Source organism: Hippoglossus stenolepis, chromosome 8 (assembly GCF_022539355.2).
Source record: "Hippoglossus stenolepis isolate QCI-W04-F060 chromosome 8, HSTE1.2, whole genome shotgun sequence".
Taxonomy (NCBI): domain Eukaryota; kingdom Metazoa; phylum Chordata; class Actinopteri; order Pleuronectiformes; family Pleuronectidae; genus Hippoglossus; species Hippoglossus stenolepis.
In genome coordinates this window covers 22383568-22406944 of record NC_061490.1, presented here as the reverse complement: position 1 = coordinate 22406944, position 23377 = coordinate 22383568, and the positions used below count along the sequence as shown (strand labels likewise).

The 23377-nt window shown below is 41.9% G+C and overlaps 3 protein-coding genes across 5 annotated transcripts; 2 read left to right on the top strand and 1 right to left on the bottom strand.

The window, feature by feature from the left end:
• Window positions 1–176: 176 nt before the first annotated feature.
• Window positions 177–2028, top strand: LOC118113957 (sperm acrosome membrane-associated protein 4). Its single transcript, XM_035164106.2, has 3 exons — window positions 177–741; window positions 1291–1410; window positions 1550–2028. The coding sequence occupies exons 1-3, from the start codon at window positions 690–692 to the stop codon at window positions 1753–1755; spliced, it is 378 nt and encodes a 125-aa protein (XP_035019997.1). The 5' UTR covers window positions 177–689; the 3' UTR covers window positions 1756–2028.
• Window positions 2029–2871: 843 nt separating this feature from the next.
• zp3d.2 (zona pellucida glycoprotein 3d tandem duplicate 2) lies at window positions 2872–6701 on the top strand. Its single transcript, XM_035164099.2, has 8 exons — window positions 2872–3447; window positions 4325–4440; window positions 4527–4630; window positions 4905–5079; window positions 5180–5285; window positions 5438–5526; window positions 5623–5696; window positions 6221–6701. The coding sequence occupies exons 1-8, from the start codon at window positions 2977–2979 to the stop codon at window positions 6679–6681; spliced, it is 1596 nt and encodes a 531-aa protein (XP_035019990.2). The 5' UTR covers window positions 2872–2976; the 3' UTR covers window positions 6682–6701.
• A 985-nt stretch (window positions 6702–7686) lies between these two features.
• On the bottom strand, window positions 7687–21851 carry fli1rs (Fli-1 proto-oncogene, ETS transcription factor-related sequence). 3 transcript variants are annotated; one of them, XM_035164100.2, is made up of 10 exons: window positions 21642–21851; window positions 14827–15032; window positions 13666–13832; window positions 11697–11900; window positions 11072–11149; window positions 10127–10195; window positions 9918–9980; window positions 9506–9553; window positions 9166–9252; window positions 7687–8708 (listed from the first exon to the last, which is right to left on the bottom strand). In XM_035164100.2, exons 1-10 carry the CDS (start codon window positions 21657–21659, stop codon window positions 8188–8190), a joined length of 1461 nt encoding a protein of 486 aa, XP_035019991.2. In that variant the 5' UTR covers window positions 21660–21851; the 3' UTR covers window positions 7687–8187. The 3 variants fall into 3 exon arrangements, with proteins under 3 accessions (XP_035019991.2, XP_035019992.2, XP_035019994.2); XM_035164101.2 differs by lacking the exon at window positions 21642–21851 and adding an exon at window positions 21123–21544; XM_035164103.2 differs by lacking the exon at window positions 9166–9252.
• Between the last annotated feature and the right edge of the window lie 1526 nt (window positions 21852–23377).

The following is a 23377-nucleotide window of genomic DNA, read 5'->3' as shown; positions in this document are numbered from 1 at the left end:
AGTATTATCACATTCCTCTATTTACTTATTAAACTAAAGTATGTGAGTTTATTTTAACATATCAACTGACAAACTGCCCCCCCCCCCCCAGTGTAACGCTGTGGCTCTGTCCTGCTCAGTCGTCGAGTCATGGGACTGCAGGTCACCTGACAGCCCTCCCACCAAACTCAACGTCTTCCATTAAGAAATCAAACAGGATTTAATAAACCTGCCGTGTTTCACCTCAGCACAGACCTTGTGTCTGATCTTTATTTTTAAAAAAAAACATTGCATTAGTGAACACGAAATACAAAATTTTATTATACGGATTTTAAACTAGAGTGTAGTTTCCTAACAAAGCCCCATTGATTCTGGTGGATCTGAATGGGGCTATTCTCTGCAGGGCGGTGAGTGCTGAAAAAAAACAGAAAATCCTGGCTATCCTTGTGGAGCTAACAGCCTAATTGAATCATACATATTGGGTTGTGGGAATTCTTGGGAGTTAATTAACAGAATATCAAACGAAAGCAGAAGAGCTTTACCTTCAGGTCCCTGCAGCTGGACACGCAGAGGAAACAACTTCACGCCTTTGAGACCAGACGCCGACGGGTTTCAGGAGGACGACAGCTGGTTTCCTCTAGAAAACAAGGAGACGACGCTAAGAGCTGAAGAATCGAGCGGCGAGAATATTTTGACAGAAACAGTCAGTAATGTTGAAGCTGGTTTGTCCTCTGCTTCTCCTTTGTTTACTGCCAGCTGTGGGTGAGTGAGCAAAACATGTGTGTGTTTATTTATGTGTACAAAAGATGCATATGTTCACATTAGGGCTGCGACTCCAGAGTAGATTTGTTCATGTGTTCAAATGTTCTATTATGTTATAAGCATTATATTAATATGCACTGAACTTTTGTTTGTTGCAATTGTGGTAAGGTTTTCACGTGTGTTTGTGAGCAAGATTACACTAAAACTACTCAGCAGATTTCAATGAAACTTGATGGAAGGATGTGGTGTGACTCAGGGAAGAACCCATTCAAGTTTGTTGTGGATCCAGATCAGGGGACAGAGCCTGGTTTCTTTTTCACTTTCTTTAACATTGCGAGATGAGACAGGGTTTTTTCGACATTTTAACCATTTTCCCAATGAATAAATCATGGATCTTGGTTTAATCAGGTATATTAAGGGAACTAACAGTTATGAGTGTGAAATCTGCAGCTTGATTGAGTATAATAGGACTGTTGGGCCTTGGCTGAGGTGTGTGCTCTACTGAGAGCCATTCTAGTTGAGGTACTAACCAACACGTGTGTCCTTCAGTTCCCCTCTTCTGTTACACCTGTGTGTTCCCGGCCATCTCCCCTCTGGACTGCATCCGGTTCCCTCTGAAGTGTCCCTCGGGGCAGCTCTGTCTGTCCAGCAGAGCAGTGGGCGAGAACGGTGAGGGCGCCTCAAGTCACTGAACACAAATTTAAATGAATCAAAACTGAGAAAGAAGAACCGAGAAAGGCGCAGAGGGAGGCAATGCCAGTGCGCTTTAATTTGTGTGTGTGTGTGATGTTGTTTGATGAACTTTCAGGAGACTTCCGTGTGGTGCTGTATGAGAAGAGCTGCGTCCTTCCCTCGCTGTGCGGCGTCAGAGGTCAGAAATACACCATGGGACTCAACTTCACCTTCACCAATGAATGCTGCAGCACACACCTGTGCAACGGAGCCGCGACTCCTGCGACCCACAACTGGACTGGCCCACTACTCACAATACTTCTTTCATACTCTGTCTGGTGAATGGGAAAAGAAACATATGACGGCAATGTGAAAGAGAACTAGTTTGACACGTGTGAGGTGAAGTGGAGACTTGTCTTACCTCTGATAGACTGACACTGCACTCAGATTCATTCTGTGCACTAATCTGTGCTAAACCGAGTTTTGTTGCATGAATATGGACAAATAATATTTTCTTCTCATTATTTCTAACAACATTTAAAAGACATGTCTGCCTGGTTGTTTTGGGAGGGACGAGAGTAAACTGTGATGAAATAAACTACTTGTGTCCACTGATCAGTCATCTTCATTTATACAGTCACACATCACAGGTCTGCCTCATTTGAAGAAATAAATCAAGTTGAAACTGGGAAACGTATTTTCTCATTTTATAAATTACTTTTTCAGTCTGTAAAGTAGTGAAAAATGCCCAATTAAACTTCTCTCAGCCAGTGCTGATGTTATTAGTTTCACATGTGCTTCTCTTGACTTGATGAAAAGTAGAACACTCACTAAACCAGGTTAAATATGAATAATACACCTAAAAGTAGAACATTAAAAACAACTACTAAAGGGGCCATTTTGTTTTTGTCTGCTGCCATTTCCCCAGTGCTTCAGATAACTGGGCTCACTTTTCTTTAAATGGGAAGATAAACCTGATTCAGCTGGTTAACTTTTAGCCTTTTGGTGGTTTCAACCCAGGACGAGGAGGGAAAACAGTGAGGTGAAGGGGACAGGTGCAAGTTCAACAACAGGAAGTTAGTGATTGTAGTTTGTATATACATATATAACGAATAATAATACATGGGGAGAAAACAGGGGCAGAACAAAACAACACAAAACAAGATGAGCACGACAACATAAACAACATCTGTTGAAACCGGGGCCAAACTTGCCTGAGAATCGTCACGTTTTTAAGTTTTCTTCAACGTCAGTTCAACTCACTAACAGGTAACAATACATCCAACAGTACATAAGAAACAGACACTTCCAGTAGATAATTCGGCGCGTTTAATTTCCCATAATAGGATCGAATACGGGTTAAAAATCCAATTTGTATATTTGTTCCCAGGTTAAAACAGCGGTTTACGTCCAGCGGCACGGGGCGTGTTCTGCTCTGTGATTGGCTCGTTTTGTCCGCGTGGTTGCGCCAGGTGTTGTTAATCTGAGCGAACGTGAGATCACATGAAACAGTAACTCAGCTGCTGTGGAGTCACGTAGAAAACATTCATCAATACAGATTCAATGTGTTTGTACCTTTCGTTGTCCCTCTTACCGCTGTTGATCTCCACTGATGGAGGAGCCATGTTCAGGGCGGAGGCCGCAAACCCAACAGCCCAGGTGAGACACGGAGAGACACGGACCCTGCCGCCGCCATACCTGCACCTCCCCGTGTTCCTGGACTCGAACCTGCCGCTGGTGCGGAAGGAGCACTTCTCTCCGGCCAGAGGCTCCAGGCAGGAGCCGCTACCCGAGGCCGTGCGGGAGCTCCTGATCCCGGCGGCGCGGCCCGGCACCAGCCGGCCCAGCGCGTCCCAAGACCCGGTGAAGACCTGGTGCTGGAGGAGCAGGATGCATGTGCGGGTGGAGACGAGCCTGCTGGGAACCGGGGAATCCCAGCCGCAGCTCCGACTGGGAACATGTCAGACCAGCAACTCTACCGAGGAACACCTTTACTTTGAATACGACTTCGACACGTGTGGAACCAAACGCACCGTGAGTCTGATTCATCATCCATCACAGGAGCTGGAGCTGGAGGCACAAATCAGCCAGTGACAGACAAATGAAACTCAGCCTTCATAATATATAAAGAATCTAAGGTCCTACTTGTGAGATGAAATTTCATATGTGAGATAAAAAGTCATATTTATGGGATAGAAAGTCATAATTATTGGATAAAATGTCATATATGTGAGATAAAATTCATAGTTATGAGATAAGATGTGATAATTGTGAGATAAAAAGGCATTATTATGAGATAAAGTCATATTTATGAGATAGAAAGTCGAAATTATGAGATAAAAAGTCAAAATAGTGAGATAGAAAGTCGAAATTACATTGTTTGGTCCAGAGGATGAATGGTGATCAATCTTGTTTTAACTATGAGCATGGCCGTTCACTAAAATGTGTTGTCGGTGACCACATACTATACATAGCAGTGGTAGTAAAAGTACACACATTCTTTACTCAAGTAGAAGTACAGATTTAAAGTAAAGACAAGTAAAAGTATAAGGAGTGATTTAAACCCCTTAAATTAAGTTAAAGTATAAAAATACAGGTTCTGAAATGTACTCAAAGTAAAAAAGTTTTCTTCCGGCTAGCAAATTGAGACTTGTGTCACATTTATATAGTTTGAAGACTTTTTAAATTAAACTACACTTACTTCAAATAAAATAAACAATTTACTAAAACGGGTTAAAGCAAGAAAAGATTAGTCAGCATGAAAAACTGTCCAGGAGGAAATCTAAGGCTTGGTTCAGACTTTCAGGTGTGAAAGTAATTTTTAAGCAAAATTGCAAAAAAGTCACTGTGATTATCTCTATTTTTTCAGTTTTATCTTTTGACTCAGTTTGATAACTGTGTGTCTTTGCAGATAGTTGATAACCAAGTGGCCTATTCAAACACTCTGCGATATGATCCACCGAAGCTCCAAGGACCAATCAGACGAGCCGTGCCCTTCACCCTGTCTGTGGCTTGTTATTATAACAGGTGAGACTGGATCCTGACCTGTGAGCTCAAGTTATTGTGATTTTTATATCATCAAAACCTCATTAACCGTGTATTTAACCGTGAAGGTACCAGTACTCCTACAAGATTGGCTACAAACCAAAGATGCAGATGCGCAAGATCTTCAAATCCATGAAGAACCGAGCCCAATTCAGTCTGACTCCACGAAATGGTAAAACCTCCTGGAACCTTCCTTATCAGATTCGGTATCAGTGTTTATGTTTGTTGACATGAAAACTTTTATTTAACATAACAAAATACTTTCTTAATTCATGTTCTATATATTTGGTTGAATTTGTGTTTTCTTTTTATCATTGTAAATATCTGAAAAATGAATCAATGATAACCGTGTCGTGTTTTGACTTTAATTTTTCTCTTGATGATTGAGGAAGAGTCTTGAAGCTGCCGTTGGTCTCGTTGCCTGACTTCCTCCGTCCGTCTTTCAGCTCAGTGGGAAAGACTTTCTCCGTCAGATCAGTACGTGCTCGGAAAGCCCATGTACTTTGAGGCCGAGGCCCCGTCCATGTCCGTGGACAAGAGACTGTACGTCCACTCGTGTTACGTGACCGCTGATAAGTCCCACACCTCCACGCTGCAGTTTCCAGTTGTGAAAAACTTTGGGTAACAAACACCCGACTCTCACAAACCGAGTACCTTTTCATATTTATCCCAAAAAGAAATATGTCAAGTATGTTACTGCCATCTTTTCTTCCGATTGAAGGTGTATGGTTGAAAGCAAGGACAGTCACTCGAGATTCATCCCGTACAAAAACAACGTTGTGAGATTCAGCGTGGATGCCTTCTTGTTCAAGGGAATGACGGACCAGGTGAGGGAAGATGCTTCTCGGCGAAAAACTGTTCTTTTTCAACCGTAGTTCTGTGTCTCAGACGTAGTTTCTCTGCAGCCTCTTTGCTACAAGTTGTCAGATTTATGTTTAAACACGGTGTTGAGACTGATCTTGACTTCACTCTCCTACAGCAGCTCTACATGCACTGCGACATGTCTGTGGGCACGTCTGTGCCCTCACCAACAGCCAAGTCCTGCAACTATGACCTGAAAGCAGGAAGGTTAGTTTTTTGTTTTCTTTTTGAATAAATGGAAGAATGAGTAGTAGAAATTGAAATATAAAAAGGGAATCAGCTCCTCATCCCTGTTTTCCTCAGATGGGTTGAACTGTATGGATCAGATTCAGTTTGCTCCTGCTGCGACTCCAACTGCCGCTCTGCTGCGTCTCCAGGTGAGACTTCGATTCTCACATTGTCCACAGTAAAAGTCTGGAGATAATCTGTTCAGGTGACTGTAGCTTTTTAAGTTAAGGCCCGGAGCAGCTTATTCCTCTTATTACCACCACCCAGGAAAGTATGTTTGTCAGTTAGTTGGAATGATTATACAAAAACTAAAATGGATTAGCACAAAATGTGGTGGCAGGATGTGGTATGGATCAGAAAAGAACCCAATTGCTTTTGGTGCGGATCCAGGATTTGATTATTATTATTATCCTTTTCTTCAACATTTTTGGCATTTTTGTTTATCTTGCATATCTTGATGAAAAACATCAGGTGTATTTTAGGGACTGATATCTATGCGTGTGTGTAATTTGGAGCAGATCCCAAAAACCTGGATATAGTGAATTTAAATGTGGTTTCATAAAGGGATCAAGTTCTGTATTGTTTAAATCACCTTGGATAATAAATGTCTCTTTTATTTTTTTAAATTTTAGATTTGACTATATTCTAATTGCAAAAATTCTACATTTTCCAGAGACCAAAACAATCAGCAGCAAACCGTGGACAATAGAACCTAAAGTGAAACCTACTGCTACCCCGAAGAGGAAGAGGCTTTCCACCACCACCACCTCCACCACCACCACAACAACAACAACAACAACAACTACTACTGCAGCAGCACCGCAGCCAGAGACGACCAGAAAGGTGACTGAACGGAGAACGACGCCACAGCCTGAAGAGAAAGCAGGGACTCAGATGGGTAAGGTGGAGAACAAGGTGAAGGAGTGGCCCTTCGGAGGTGGAGGAGTGACGTGGGTTGAGATGGAAGGTGAGGAGAGGCAGGTGATGAAGGGCTCTGCTGTTGTGGAGGAGGAAGAGAAGGAGAAGGAGGAAGAGAAGGAGGAAGAGAAGAAGAAGAAGAAGAAGAAGAAGGAGGATGAGGAGGTCAAAGAATCGCGCACAATATTTGAAGAAATCTTTGATTTTGGGAAATAAAGCTGACATATGAACAGTGATAAGTTCAGCATGTGTGGCTTCATTACACAACGCCTAGTGAGCTGAACGCTCAAATGTGAAGGTCTATGGAAGTCAGTTAGGTGCTGATGTTTTCTGCAGAATAATTTTTGGGGTACAAACTTGTCATAATATGCCACATTGCCTCATCTCTTAAAAGGAATAGATCAATGTTTTCAGAAATGAGCTTATTCTATTTACTTTGAAACAAAGATACACTAGATCCAATAAGTTAGTTAAGATCTATACCAAACTTTGATCTGTTCCTCCATAACATCGACTGGATAAGAAGGTAGATGATGTGTCTCCACTTCATCTCACGATCCAGAAATGAAGCTGAAATATCCTGGATTCAAACGCCGCCATCGTGTGGATTTGGAGCCAGGGTCCGCGCAGCAGTGATCGTGGGGATGGAGCCGCAGTCGTGAGGTTCTGCCGATTCACCAATCGACCAATGGGTCAGTCTCAGCTTTCATTCACAAAGTTTCGCTTCGTTTTCGTCCCATCCACTAACATGGAGGAGGCAAGGTTTACGGCCTGTAGTGCAGCCGGCCTCTAGGAGGTGATCAACACGCTTTGGCTTCACTTTTGGGGAGCTGCCATGTCGTCCATCTTTATGCACGGTCTGTGATTCATACTAAAGCTACAGTTATCTTAGCATATATATTTCCTGGATTATGAAATCGCGTGTTTATAACAGAACTTTAAAGGTGCTGATCTTGTTACTCTACTATTTACCAGTTTCCAGTCATTATGCTAAGCTAAGCTAACTGCTGCTGGCTGTAGATTTACACAGAACAGAGAGATGAGTGGTGTCTTGATTCTGAATCCTCAAAGGCAACAATGAGAAATCAGACTCATCTAAATCTTGGCAAGAAAACCAATAAGCATATTTCCAAAACAAAGAACTGTATTTTGCAGATTAATAAAAGAGAGAAAAACGTTTCTCTCCACAATCTGCGAATGTCACTAGTCACAGGAGTCGACTTCCAGGTACAAGCATCATTTATTAGCTTTACATCATGAGTAAATGTTACATCGCTACATGAGAATCATTCTGTACAACTTCTCTTTTACAAATGTCAGTCACATTGAATGTGAAAACTGCAGGTATGCTATCCATTGTGCTACTCACACAGTAAAGGGTTTGACTTGTGTCTTTACAGTTTACTATCAATGTACAAATAAAAAAAAAAACTTGGTATCATAACTGTATAACCGTTAATATATTGTCTTCAGTGTATTCAGAAAAGAAAACTAGGCGAGGAGTACGATATTAATCCTTTACATTCATCACAGAATTAATTTACCCTCATATTTTGCCCATTTTCAACAAAGAATGTGCCAAAGACAACTTCCTAATGCCCTCATCAAGCGGACCGCAGCGTCATATCACCTTCATTTCAGACGGGGTTCAGCTCATCCTGGAAGACGTGAACGTGTTGTCCTCTGCCATGTTTTCCCTGTCAGGTGTGAAACGCCCCGTCCTCAGTAGTACGAGCTCAGGTGGGAGTGGGTAGCGGGATGCCTGGTCATGGCTGACCCAGGATAGATGGGGCTGTTGGGGGAGTTCCAGTACGTCGACTGGGGGGCAAAAAAGTTGCCGGGGGAGACGGGCATAGGTGCTGGGTGTCCACCCATGAAGTTCATTTTGGGCTGGTGGCTGTGGTAGGGCTGGACATAAGACATCTCAGTCTGGTACTTAATCCCACCGTCGGCCGAGTGGTTCTGGTGCGCCTGCGAGATGCCCTGGAAGTCAAACTTGTAGGCGTAGCGCTTGCCGTGCACCTTGGTCATGATGTTCTTGTCGTAGTAGTAGCGCAGGGCGCGGCTCAGCTTGTCGTAGTTCATGTTGGGCTTGCTCTTGCGCTCGCCCCAGCGCTTGGCCACCTCATCGGGGTCGGTCATCTTGAACTCGCCATTGGTGCCCTCCCAGGTGATGATGCCAGCGTTGTTGCTGTCGGACAGCAGCTCCAGCAGGAACTGCCACAACTGGATCTGCCCTGAACCTGGGGGTGGGTGGGTGGGGGGGCAATAAAGAGGAAGAGTTAAGTGAATAAATCAAGACAGAAAATGTGCAGGTGGTGGATGTTGCTGTGTGAAATGTCTGTTCTGTTTTTCTTGGTAATATTGGAAAATTTTGCAGGATGTTGTCATCTGTGTGAAAATATCAAGTCATGTTTAAAATCAAGTCATTTTGAATAAAGAGGTGAAAAGATTTCAACTCCATGAATTTGGTTTTTCTAGGACCTTGGACAGCTCCTTTCTCTGACAGCTTGTTTTGTTACCTCTGCCAAGGACGTCATGTTTTTGTAGGTGTGCACTCTACTGAGTGAAATTCTATTTTTCTTTGTGCTTGAATCGATTTCCTTAAAATATGACATCAGTTGTTTTCTTTTTAAATCAAATGTGACCTTTTCACTGTGTGGCTTGGAGGACGTGTGAGACGGCAGGGCAGAAACCTACCCACAGGCCTGTGAGCGCTGGGGTCAGGGAGCTTGTACGGACTTTGTTTGCCCGTTCGGTTCTTGGATGAGCTGAGGGCTTGGCCTTCTGTGAGGAAACAGCAGGGCAAACAGTCATTTTTGGGGGTTGGGAGGGAAGCCGGATTTTTATCTCGGTGCAAGCGTGACGCAACTTTTGCTGACACAACAGGTGTTGCTTGAGGTTTACTTCATTTTGGAAAGTCAGTGCGTGCCAGCCCTTGCTCGCTTTTCTCTCCCATGTTGCCAAAGCAGACAGTGTAAAGGCCTCATTTGTGTCATCATGTTTGTTGGTCTGTCTCGTTTGTGGTTCTGGTTCTTACCTGGGTTGGCTAATCTACTGCTGATGGGCCCTAGTGTCTGATATGGGTCTGGAAATAAAAAAGTATTATTAGTTTTACATATTGTCTCTCGCAGATAAAGGTTTTTACTAATTCCCCCTAAATTTCATGTTAATCATTGTCGTCAAGAAAAGTTAAAATGTTTGAAGTCACTTGTTATCTGTCCCTCCAGCTGTTTCTCCAACAGCTGGAGGAACAGATACGTCACTCTCTGCTGCCCCCCCCCCACACTCTTCCACCCAACACACAATGTGAGTCTGAATGAATGAAGTAAAACAAAGTGGTCATTAGTGCTGATTATGAGGTCAAAACAAATATTCCCTTTTATCGTGCAGCCATTTGCCATCAGCTAGAAATGTGGGTGGGTCAGTTATGCCAAACTAGGCCGTCGTACCTTGCACAATTCTTGGAGCTGGGTCTGTAACTCTTGTGCCGTGCTGGTGCTCCATGGAGGAACCTAGAGATCAGAAAAAGAATTAAAGAAATGGTTTGATCCTCAGCTGCAGTTTTGAATTCAGTAAATTTTTAGACGTTTGTTCATGCTTGAAAAGTTCATCATTGTGGTTCGTGTTTCATATCACCCTCAGTTTTTGTTTGTGTTACCTTTAGGCACTGCTGTCATGGTGTTTGCTGGCCAGCTGTTTCTGCGGCTGATCTCATCAAACCCGCTTTCTGCGCACACACACACACACACACACACACACACACACACACACATAAGACATTGACAACACTTGGTATAAAAAGGCTTTGAAGTGGACAGTGGGACGGGACAGCTTCAGTAGGAAGGAAGTCAGTAAATGGACGTGATAAGCGTTTGGGGGTCTAAAGATGACCCTCAGTTTCTTGGGTGAGCATATTTTTTTTATTAGTTCAAGCCGCCTCTGTTGCTCCACAAGATTGTGAATTGTGTCCCAGGAGCCGGACCGATACCCCCCCCTAACTTCCTGTGCCGGTGCAGCTGTTTCCTGTCTGAAACTGGCTGTTGAATTTGGAACTCGTCAAAGTTTTTTGTTCACTCAAGAGTTGTGGCACGAAACCTTTTACACTCTTAAAATGATGTAACACGATTCCTTAATGCATCATTTAAAATAACCCTGACATAATTCAAGTAGTTTTCACACCTGAATCTGAGCTGTGATTCAAACCTGGACACAGTTAAATCAAAATAGAACTAAAAGTGATTTTTACTGTCATGTAACATAATGAGTGGTTGAAGAAATAACTGATTCTTAATCCAAAAAAAAGTACAATAGAGCAAATATAAAATGTCCGCATTTGGCATTCAAAGTTGTACTTCATTGAAAATACTTCAGAAGTTTGGAGTGGAAATGTTTTTGGTGGAGCTGTTGTCATCTGAAACGTGATGAGGGTTTAAATGTTGCTGAATCCCGATTGGTTCATAAAGAAGAAAAACTCATCGCTTTTCAAACGACAAACTCTTTTGATTTTCGCAGAAAATGGTGCGTTCCTGTCAAAAACCCCCTGTTGCTCCTGGTAAGAAGCCGATTGAGAAAGTAGGTGTTGCTGGAGACTGGATGACCTCACCTGCTTTCACCTGTAGTCTGGGTTGTTGTGGGGGGGTGTTGTTGGTGGGAGTTGTGGGGTAGGAGAAAGTCGGGCTACCTGAAGCAAAAACCAAAGAAACGTTAACAAGTAAAAATATACATTTAACATAAGATGCAAATAAAATCCATAATACCTCAGCAGTAGTGTCATGTTTAATGTTGTGAGATGAAGTATTGACGCAACAGAAACTGAAACAGTGGTGGAGGAAGTACCCAAAAATTTTACTTGAGTTCATTTTGATCTATTTGAGCACCACATTAATTTAAGTAATCTGGTACAACATGAGTAAGTACTTGCAGAAACTAAATCACTGCTGCCACACAACAAAATAAAGCATCAGAAATCACGACAACCTCACACACAGGAAACCTCCATAAGCAAAAAGGGAACAATCGACAAAAGACATGAGGATGTCGTAAGTGCCCCTGTATTTCCAGATGTTTGTATTATTATTATTATTATTATTACATATCAAATTGAGTTTAGTACCAGGACTGAATATGAGTGTTAAAATAAAGAAGAGTGAAACCGTTTGTGCCAGAGAACGATGTAAACCAGAACATTTAAAACCCAGACCCATCAGCTGGGGGGGGTGCAGTCTTACTCTGCCGGAGGTAATTGAGGTGCGAGAGCAGCATGTCTGCGTTGTAGGCCGACGTGAGACGCATCATGTCATCCTTGGTCATCTTGCACAGGGCCTTGCCGTCCAGGGCTTGGAAGAGCATGACGTCCACCTCCTCCAGGACGTACTCCTTGATGGCCCAGTCCAGCCACTGTCGCACGTGGTCCTGTGTCCACACCTCTGGATCTGGTGTCAGAGGGTGGAGGGAGGAGAGGCGCACAGAAATGATCAGGAAAATACTCCTGATAGATTTATAACACACATTTATAACCTGGTGTCTCACTCTGTCGGAGTAAATCATCTTGTAGCAGAGTACAATCTGTGAACTATTAATTTGAGATAAATGCTGTTCTGGTTTTCTGGCGTTTAAAAAAGTCATGTAAACAGGAAGTTGTACAATGAGGAAAGATATTTTATATAATATCTGCTTGTTTCAACTAAAGCTTAATTGAATAAGATGTTGCTTCAGTAAACCTAAAGCACTGTGTTGCTTTGTCATGTAACTCTCTTGGTTTGAAAAGTACACAATGTCATGTACATATACAGGGTATAGCTATTGTGCCTTTTTAAAACAAATCTTATTTTGTATCGTGTCTTATCCCATGAATCAGACCTTTATGGTCAAGAAATAAAATGCATCGAGTCTCATTCTGGAAAGTACACGATCGTTTCCAGTAGCAAACAATGACTGTGTGGAGAATTGCCTGTAATATTAGGCAGGAGCTTTAGTCGCAAGCAGAGGCCGCCACACCCTCAGCTCCCGGTTGTCCTTGGTCGACACGTTTCTACAGTGATGCAATATCCACGAATTATAAAGCAGAGTAACTCGGTGCCGGTGACTCATTGACGAGTCTCGTTGAATTCCAGCGAACTGAGTGTTTAATCGTCGACTCTCGGAGGTGGTGACCCTCCAGAGGATGACTCACTGCACTTTGAACTGGGCAGGATGGAGAATGTAAGATATGTCATCAGGTCAGTGAAGTGAAGTGAAGATGAAATGGACTATAGACACCGCAGGTGATAGAAATGACATAATTTACTTCAAGTTAAGTCTGTGTCAGTGGTTTTCCTCTGTAAAGACGAGGAAATTCACTGAGACTCTCGGGATGAATATTCATCAAGATTCTTGGATCAAATATGAAGCAACTTGACTCTAAAGCGGATTTTTTTTCAGACGTGAAGTCGGCACATTTTCCTGAAATTTTCCAGAGGGGATGTATGTGAGAACCCAAATGTCTGAGTCACATGTTTTTACATTTTCCAGAACTTTTTCTGCAAAATATCTGGAGTATTTCCTAACAAGTGATGACGTAGTTGATGACGTTTCTAACACTCAACACTTAACTGGAAGAATCAAAATATTTCAGGATGATTCATTGCTATTTATTTATTTATTTATATATTGGCTGATATATCTCTAAATTAAATTTGTTTTCTCCTCATTGGCCCCGAGAAATCCATATCCGTCTGACTCTAGAAGTCACTTCTGGTTATTTATCCAGGGTTAAAAACAGGATTATAAAAAATCTTGTATTTACATAACAGCTCTGAATACTAATTTACACGAAATATCATTCATTTTAAACCCTGATGTTGTAGTTGCAGTACTTCAGAGTCACAGTAGTTAATGGTAGTAGTAGTGGTATTTTGGGGAAGAAGAGTTTGATGCACAAACACACGCTGTGCCCATCTCTGATTCAGTTATCCACGTTGCACAAGCCCAGTGCGTGCCCGCTGTTGGGAAACCGTCTTGTGACAGTGTTGTGTGATGGACGGAGGGTGATGGAGGGTGATGGAGGACGACCGGCAGCTCGTGTGTGTGTGTGTGTGTGTGTGTGTGTGTGTGTGTGTGTGTGTGTGTGTGTGTGTGTGTGTGTGTGTGTGTGTGTGTGTGTGTGTGTGTGTGTGTGTGTGTGTGTGTGTGTGTGAGTGTGAGTGTGAGTCAGCTCACCTGCTGGCACGATGACCCTCTTCTCCTCTGTGGTGCTGCTGGGCGGGGTGGCGGTCTGGGGGCTGACGCGAGGCTCCACGTACGAGGCCTGGTACGGCATCGGGGCCCCGTCGTTGCTCATGTGTCTGGAGCGTTTGGTGACGCTGCAGTCCACAGGGGACTCACGGCTGAAACGGAGAGAGGAGAAGGAAACGTGTGAACGTTAACATGTCTTATAAAGCTCGTAAATGTTATACAGCATCAACACGCTAATAGAGATCTAGCTATGAACCGTTTTTCTGTTTTTCAGTAATATTATTTCAGGTTTATAAAGAGCAAGGTTGTTGTCTCCTGTAAGCAGCTGCTGTTGTTGAGTTCAAACTCAATTCAAGCACATCACTTATTTTATACTACATATGAGTATAATCCCTCTCTCTCTACCTCTATTGCTCTCTATCTATCTTTACCTCTCCCTCTCGGTCTCTGTCTCTCTCTCTCTATCAATCGCTCTTTCTACCTCTCTCTATCGTTCTATCTCTTTTTCTATCTCTATTGCTTTCTCTACCTGTCTATCGCTCTCTCTATCCCTCTCTCTCTCTCTATCTCTATTGCTCTCTCTCCATCTTAACCTCTCTCTCGCTCTCCCGCTCTCGCCAGCTCTATCTGTCTATCTTTATTGCTCTCTCTCCATCTTTACCTCTCTCTTTCTCTCTCTCTAACTCTATCTATCTTTATTGCTCTCTGTTCATCTTTATCTCTCTCTATCTCTCACTCTTTTTACCTCTATCGCTCTATCTCTCTTAATTGCTTTCTCTATCTCTCTATCGTGCTTGGCACCTGTCTCTATCACTCTATCTCTATCCCTCTCTATCGCTCCATCTCTCTATCACTCTCTCTATCTCTCTTTTTTTTAAAAAGCAGAGAAAGGAAATACAATGAAGTGTCTATAAAGTACTTTTCCTGAAGAATACTTGAGTAAATGTATTTAGTTACTTCATGTGTAATCCCACATGGTTAAAGTAAAAACACCATCAGTGGTCATTTGTTAAATGAGCAATAAACAAATACGTTTAGGATCTGGGAAACACCTGAATGTTGAAATGGAACCGTAACAAAGCCACAGTCAGTTTACCGGGAACCCGTTGCCCCCTGTGGCCCCCTGTGGCCCCAGCCCTGACTCACCTGGTCCCGTTGACGTGTTCGCCTCTTTTCCCAGGGTTTTGCGCCGCTGACCCCACCCACTCCGGCTCGGCGGCCTCGGGGCTCTGCTTGGAGGCCTGGCCGTAAACTCCTGGCGACGTCATCTCGACCTTCATGTGCATGACCGGGGCTGCTGGGTAGGGCGGCTCAAACATGGGCTGATCCTCGCTCACCACGGACAGAGCTTCCTGTCCAACAGAACCACAGCGGTCAGAGTCTGACACTAATGAGCCCGTCACAACCTGTGGAAACTTTGTTTTCCTGTACAGACTCTATTCAAACTGAGATGCTTCAAGTGGAGCTGTCGAAGTGACAAAACCAGCACAACATGTTTATCTGAACCTTTAAAATCAAAACAATACAGTTCCTTTTTTACAGGCCGAGCACAGACAGATTTCCACCTTTATAAAACTTTGATCAAAGAAAGTAAGGGACTAAATTAGTAAATGTTCTTTACTGATCCCAAACTGGAAAACTCACATCTTTTTAGCAGTGTCCTTGAATTCAGACAGCTCTTTACTTAAACAGACGCACTTTGAGTTTGGACCATTTCTTGTTCACCTTTCTCCTCCACATCCATTACAATGTTAGATTTCAGTGGTATTCCCCCTGTAGTTGACCGAAAATTTTGTACTAATGTTTTTGTCTAAACAGACATGGCAAGTAGAAATGTTTAGAAATGGTGTGAAGGCAGTCAGGAGGCGGCCTAATCTTCAAAAACACATCAGTAACTTTAACCACAGCTTTATTTTGTCGTTAGGATTGGGGTTACGGGAGGGGGAGGGGTGTAATCGAGATTTCAGTCCGTCTTCCTGTGTTCAGCACCTTCGAAATGGCACTTTCATCTCATGCACTAGCGAGGGCAAACACCCGACCTGTTGTTCACGTCTGCTGCTCGCATTAAGCGCGTGCACGTGCGATGCGACCACGGCCGTCTGAGCAAGAGCGTGTTTGTTTAGAAGAGTTGAGCATTGTCTTCAGGGCTCGTACGTCAGCGCCGTGCTTTGTCAGTGGCCTACAGGAAACCTGGCCGCCATGTGCAGAGGAACCTTTTGGCACAGGCCGAGAGAGAGGAAATGGTGGAGGAGGGGGCACAATGTGAAAATGTGGGTCATTTTAAAGCTGGAAAACAACACTAAAGGCCTGTGGAGAGGGGGTCGGGTTCATCGGACAGCACGAAGAGCGCAGCCCTGATTGAAGTGCCGCCTTTGCATTGTTTTCTTCTCTTCTGTTTTCCTATGTGTTGTTTTTAGCTCAATTGTTGCCTCGGCATTGTTAACCGCGTCTTGATGCATGCCACACAGTTCGGCATTTCCTTGAGGCTGCAGACACTGATACAGACGTGCATGAGGTATTTCAGAAACCTTTGTTTCACATACGCCTTCTTCTTAAGTAAGCACAGGCGAAGGGTTTTATTTAAAACTTTTAAAAAGTTAGATTTTGTATCAAATGAATGAAACCTGAGAAAGGTTGCTCAATATTTAAGGACAGAGATAATGGAACCGCACTCAGTAGCCCAACAGTCCCTTAAATTCACTTATAGATAACAAGAACTATTACCCGGGGAAAAACGCCCTATCTTACAATATTAAAGCAAGTGGTAATAAAAATCTGGATCTGGATCTGCATCAAACTTTAATGGGTTTTTCTCTTGACCCCAACATCCTTCCGCCAAGTGCGGTGGAAATCCGTTCAAACCAACCAACAAATAAAAAGACGAGTGAAAATAACTTTGAGCTCCTATGAATCTCAGAATTTTATGTAATTTTAAAAACGAGGTTCAAATTGTTGTAGCAGAACCGAATATATCACTCTCCTTCTTCGTCAAAACATGGCGCCTACATTACCCACCATGCAACTCGATTGTCCACAGCTCTGTCGAAGCACAACCATCATTGGAGGCAGTTAATCACACACGTCACACAGCTTCCCTCTGGAGTCAATGACTTTTTTTTTCCACACATGCTCTTAACAGACTTTGATGTGTAGAAACGGTGGATTTGTCCTTTTTAAATACTAAATACTGCAAATCAATAAGAAGATAAAATGTCATATTGTGAATTAAGGACTTTAAATGAAGTAGGGGTCACCTAGACTGGAAATAAAGATGGACGACACTTCATAACACCGTCCAGAAATGAAGTGCTCAAATTTATATACAGTCTGTAGGTGGCACAGTTTAAAGTGATGGATTTTCCTTACTAATCAAACACGAATATATATAACTCATATATTTAAAAACAGGTATTTTTGGGGGTCGAGTGTAAGAAGTTGAATTAAAGAAGATTTTCTGTTGTGACGATAGATTTCTCTTTGCTGCTCAACACTCAGAACTGTTGATAAGATCGTGACTCACGGCCGCTCGTCACATTCAGCTTTCAGCACATTCAGCTTTCACAACCACAAACTCACACTCCCGCTCTTTCTTTATCTCCCCCCTCCCTCTCTCTCTCTCTTTTCTGCACACTGATAGAAATATACCAAAGTGTGGCCTGACCGCTGATGCCACAACTGACTTCCTGTTCAGAAAGTTTCAGCCCGTTGCTCAGGGACACAAAACAAGTCTTTAAAAAACCTCCTCGGGGCCGACTGGGCCTCGAGGTCCTGAAACGTACAACCTGGTTCTGTCGGGTTTGAAAGTAAAACACCGTTGAAAGTTTTCACTCGCAGCGAGAGCGCCGACATGAAAAGTCCTGTGTGGAAACTTTTGTCGCGGCTACAAGTCAGCAGCTCTGCGGGTTGCATCAGGCTCGTCTTGCACAAACGAAGAGCCTGTTTACGACAGTGAGGTTCTTACTTCTTTTTAGGTTTTAGCTTCACAAGGGAAAAAAACTAAATCAAAGTACAACATGTTTGACTCTGGTTGCCTAACCCTAAAAGTTCAGCTCGGCCGATTTATCGCTTGGTCGATAGAAATGTCTGATATGAGCCTTTCTCGGACACATCGGTATCTGTGTTTATGTTTGCTGGTATGAAAACTTTCAGTTTACAGAGTAAACGATGCAGAAGAGATGTGAAGTTGTTCTTACATTTTACATACAAGTTGATTTTCTTTCTTTCTTTTGTGTTTTAAAGACTAATGTTGTTGATATTTTATATTTTTCACACTGTCAAAAAATCCAATCAACAAAACTCAATAATGCATTAGTCCATCTCTCCATTTAATTTATTGGTTGGCCGATGAGATCTGAATTCATGTACTTTTTACTTTTATTCTCAATATGTCCGGTTGTACTTGTGTTTTCTTATAGTTTTTTATAATAAAGTTTATGATTAAACTGTAAAATATCAAGCCTCACTTACATTTCTTTGTCATAAGGGTTTGATAACAACTTTGGAATAATTGCCAATTTAAAAAGTAAAAATTTGGTATTGGGAATCTTTTACTCCCTAATATTGGCATCGGTCTCGCTCTATATAAAAAGATCCATCCCCAATTATGTCAAGTTATGAATCAGACATTGGGAGGGGGGGGGGGCTTGGTGCTGCCTCTCAAATGTTTAAAGCCAGATGATTTTTCACTAAATGTGGGTGGAGCAGCCTGAGAGACAATTTAAAATGTTCACTCCCAGTTATAAATTATTAAACATTTGTTTGTTTTTTCTTCAAAGCCGAACAACATCTGGTGACTAATGATTATTATCCGCTGCTAAGGAAGTTATGTTTTCACCTGTTAGCAGGATAACACAGACATTATTAGTAATTAAGTGTTTGTTCGGCCTTGGTGGAGTCACATGCTCTATTTGGTGCCATTTCATTATCGATTCATCTATGAATTCTTTTGTCAGTTTAATAATTTGTTCTGTAAAACAAAGAAAACTGAAAGTTCACGTGATTGCAGTGAAAAGAAATTCAGTTAACCGTGAAAAACAAGAGAAAACGGATTGTTTTTATCTTTACAAATTAAGCTTTTAACCACTTATCGGTTTAATCGGTTACACTAACTGGTTGGTCGACTGATTTATCGGCTAATCATTTGTTTTTTCTGAGCAATTTTGAATTGAAAAGCAGAAAAATATATATTTAGTTTGAGAAGATTTCGTTTTTTTCAAGATGATCTAATCTTTGAATGTGACTTAAAGGATCATTTTAAATCTCTACACCTTTAAAACCATTCACCTACTTTGTAGAATAAAGATATATCTCTGTTTAAATGAATTGTTTGGGTTGATTACAAACAGAAAAGTTCAGAGCTAATGCCCTAAACGGCAACAACCAAGGATGTGGTTAACAGCTCCATCCTTTCAAGCAGCAATAATATGATTTATATCAAAAAAATACTTAAAAGATCTTTGCAGGCAGTAGAGTCGTCGCTTGTCCATTTTTGGAGACATAACTGAATGTTCTTATTTAAAGAAGCTGGTTTGTGACCTATTTTGGTCCTAACACCTACAGTGAGGTTCACTGCAGCTGGTTTCATTTGTGTTGTGTTGGATGTTTCTTTGCATTTTATGGAGGATAAATGTCCGGTTTCTAAACTGCATAGAGACTTTTAAAAGCAACGTCCACACAGGATTTTACATTAACTTCTGTTGTGGGTCTATATAAGTTTAAAGGTAGATTTTTGCTCCTGGGGGAAGGTTGTAGTTTTAAACTCTTCTTAAGGAGCAGAGAATGACAAAAATGTAATAAATCTGAGGTCAATCAATCAATGTCGCATATCTTCTCACTGTGCTTCTTCAATGCTGAACAATTATATCGATATATTTATATTGGCCTCAATGTATTCCGGCCTTCATATCCCTACATAAGTATATATGGACTATATCATTTAGATTTCTATTTTATGACGTGGCCTCATGATACCTTCTGCAATATAATTATTATTTTGATATTAATTCAAGATATGTTGCGGTTAGGGCTGCAGCTAACTCTTATTTTCATCATCATTTAATTTACTTTCTCACCATTTGGTCCAAAAAAGACAGCAACTGAGAAGTGTGAAGAATCTATAGGGCTGTAGTGATGTTTTTTATTGTGGAGGAATCTACAGTTTTTATGATTAATCCACCATCTTCAGATAGCCTATGCTTTTTTCAAAGAACTGGACCATCTTCAGTTTGCGGTGATAAGGCCTAAAGGTGGATTGAAACCCCCCAAATGTAGCTCCAAACAACAACAGCTTATCCAATAACAAGTTGTGCAAAAAGCCTGGTGCCTCTGCCCTCGCCGTGTCTGAGGCAAGTAGCAGAAAGCAGAAGTAAAAGTTCAGTCGAGCTGATTTTGCAAAGGCCTGAGCTGCTGCAGCTGCTGCGCTCAGCTCCTGCACCAACCCTGCAGGCCTCCCAGCCACAGGCCCGGTTCTCCTCCTGCACTCACGCAGCACCTCATCCAGTCTAAACACATTGTCCACCTCGTTTCTCTCGGCCGAGGCTTTGTTTGACTTTTTCTTTGACTTTTTCTTTTTTTTTTTTTTTTGTCCAGGGAACGGAAATGTGCGCGGAAAGTCTGAGGTTTGAGACAGGAAGCCTGCAGAGTTCAGATAACGACACCTGACAAGTGCTCCCGTTTGCTGCTATAAATTATACTTAAAATAACCTCAAACGCACAATCTGCTGCGACACAGTCCAACAGAAGAACTGTCTGAAAAATAAAGGGTATCACGCAGCAGCAATATAGATCAGCACAAAAGAAATGATTAAATTCATGGTTTTGTTGCACTGGCTCTTTTTTAAAATCACAAAATCAACCGTGTCTAAAAAGCATCAGTGTCGTCAACATAAACATTATGCCTTAGAAACGAAACTAGAGAGAGATTAGTAGAAATATTAGTTCCTCTATTAACTCAGGCCTCTTTTTTTTTCAAATGCCCTTTAATCCAGTTTATAAACGGTTTTGGTTGAAATGTCAAATATATCACATTACATAGTTTTTAAAAAGTGAAGTTAAACTGAAACTGTAAGTATTTCCGGGAGACGAAAACAAATAAGTCGAAAGTTTGCGAGAAAGTTGCAGAAATAAAACCCTGTGGGCCAAAACGCAGATTCGATAAAAAATTAATAAACAACGAATACAATGAGTCTATATAGACCACATAATATATAACGTATTATATATACTTATAAACGGGGTCTACAGCAGCAGATTCAATTATTTCCCTTTTCTCTTGTTGCGCAATTATCCGTTTTTCAGTTTTAAAAAGTCTCTTCTCTGTAAAATGCTGACACCGAGGCCTTTTATTTCTGCGTTTCTCAGAAGACGGAAACATTGCAAACATTTACCGGCTCGTCGAGAGAAGGTGGACACATGAGGCTGTAACGGTGTGAAATGTGAAGTACCAGTCATCTGATGGACATGGATCCTCCTGCCCCGAGAAAGACGCGCTCACTGCGTCCAAACTCATCCGTGGCGCCCTCATGGACACCTGCCCGTTGCGCACCAGTGAAACCCCGCATCCCTTCGACTTACTCCTCGGTAAAGAAAAAAAAACAAACAACAGCTGCTGTGTCCGATACAGCTTCTTCAGGAATTAGTTATTCGGTTTCTGCGAGATTAGAAAAACGCAGCAATTCAACGAGGAGTGTGGAGGTCGGAAAAGTCGTTCGCGTGGAAATCCTCCCTTCGCGCGGCTGAGCGGCGACCAATTAGTGTGTTTTTTGTGCGAGTGTAAAGATGCAGCGGTTAGTTGTGTTATTATAGAGCCGACATACAACCACGAACGGGAAGGAAGAGGAAATTTTGTACAAGAAGGAAAGAGTGGGGACTCTCTCACTCAGCAGCAGACTCGGGGCTGATGTGGGTGTCCGCCTGTCACTTCCACAACCAGCAGCAGTTCTACAAACCATCACTACTCTTACCTTTATCGTACAGTCCATTGCAGAGCAGCCTCTGGGTCATTGAGTCACTTCTGTCCCTTTAAACTTCTTTTAATTTACTCTTCTAACTTCTCTTCAATTCATGCACGGGTGCATTGGCTCTATGGCGCAAACCATTGCAGTTAGAATTTTTTTTTTTTAACTCGCAGACCATAACCGGATGACACGTTTCTCTCTCTCTCTCGCTCGCTCTCTCTCTCGCTCTCTCGCTCTCTCTCGCTCTCGCTCTCTCTCTACCCCCCCTCTCTCTCTTTGTCTTCTCTCTCTCTCTCTAAATTGGGAAGTGAAGTCACCGACACACTGTGAAACTGTGAAAGTTGCTTCTCATGAAATCAACAACTTTCTGCACAGAGAGAAAAACTAAAATCAAAAACAGATCATATACTTCTTTTATAATACATGCACACTGTATATTACAATGGCACAATAACACAACTTTGATCCTACAACTGTAAAATACTTTGTTTTATTGTACTGTCTGTTTTTTATTTATATTTTAATTATTGCACGGCTACTTCCTTGTGCTGCTGTGTCATTTCAGAATTTCAGGATCAATAAAAGTACATCTTATGTTTTATTAAACGTGTTATTCGTCCATATAATCAACATACAGCTGAAGGATATGGCCCAAAAAGATACAGAGATAAAAAATATTAGTGGATATGTTATAAACTTCATATCGCACCATGATATGAATGACGTGATATGACATGACCTCACTATACCTTCTGAAAAATGTTTATTATACTGATTTCTCTCTCTCTTTTCTTTTCTCTGTCTCTCTCTCTCTCCTGGGAAGTGAAGTCACCAACACACTGTGGAACTGTGAAGCTGCTTCTCATGAAATCAACAACATCTTTCTGTCCAGAGAGGAAAACTAAAATCTAAACTAGAGCGAGTTCATATATATATCTTGTGTTTTATAAGACTGGTGCAGGGCCCGTTCTAAAACTTGGCCTGTGTCGCTGCTGTGGAGCTTCTTCAGGATTATTCCTTGTCATGAGTGAGTCGACAATATCCTGTCACTTTTTATTGTTTGTGCGCTGGACGTTGGGTGCAGAGATTTTTATAAACAGTCTATGGTGCAGAGTGAAGTCAGAAAACTTTGGGTTCATCCTACCTGGTTTATCTGCTGTGAGTATTTTAAAGTGAACGTTTTTTCCTAAAAATCAAACTGAATTTGCTTTATTATTGTTGTCTTGTGTGGTTTATATGTATATTTGAAGTTTGAATGTTTTACTTGCTCTTTTTTCATACATTACATGTCGGTTATTTCACAGGTCGGTTGAGCTTTCGACACAATTTTCAGACCCAAGTTAACGACTCTTCAAAATAAAAGCTCTGTAATTCAGCTCGATATGAAGCATTGCAGCAGCAGAAAGAAAGTTGCGCTTCTACTTTGAAGACAAATTGCCAAACAGGAAGTGATTCTATGAACGCGGTTGCCACGATGGTGGAAGTTGGTTTAGAGTTTTTTGACTAAGGGTGAAAACTTGGCGGAAGAACACGACAATGTTGGCGTTGATCTCCTCGATCTTCCTGAAAAGCTTAAAAAAATTGAAATTTCAAATAAAATTAAAAGAGAAAAACAGAAATTAAGCCAAAATAACCCAGATATGAACGCTGCCATCTTGTGCCGGTGACCGCAGAATATTTCCGTTGGCCGATACAAATTGGCTGATATTTCACAAACATATCGTTAAAGGTGTTTATGAAAA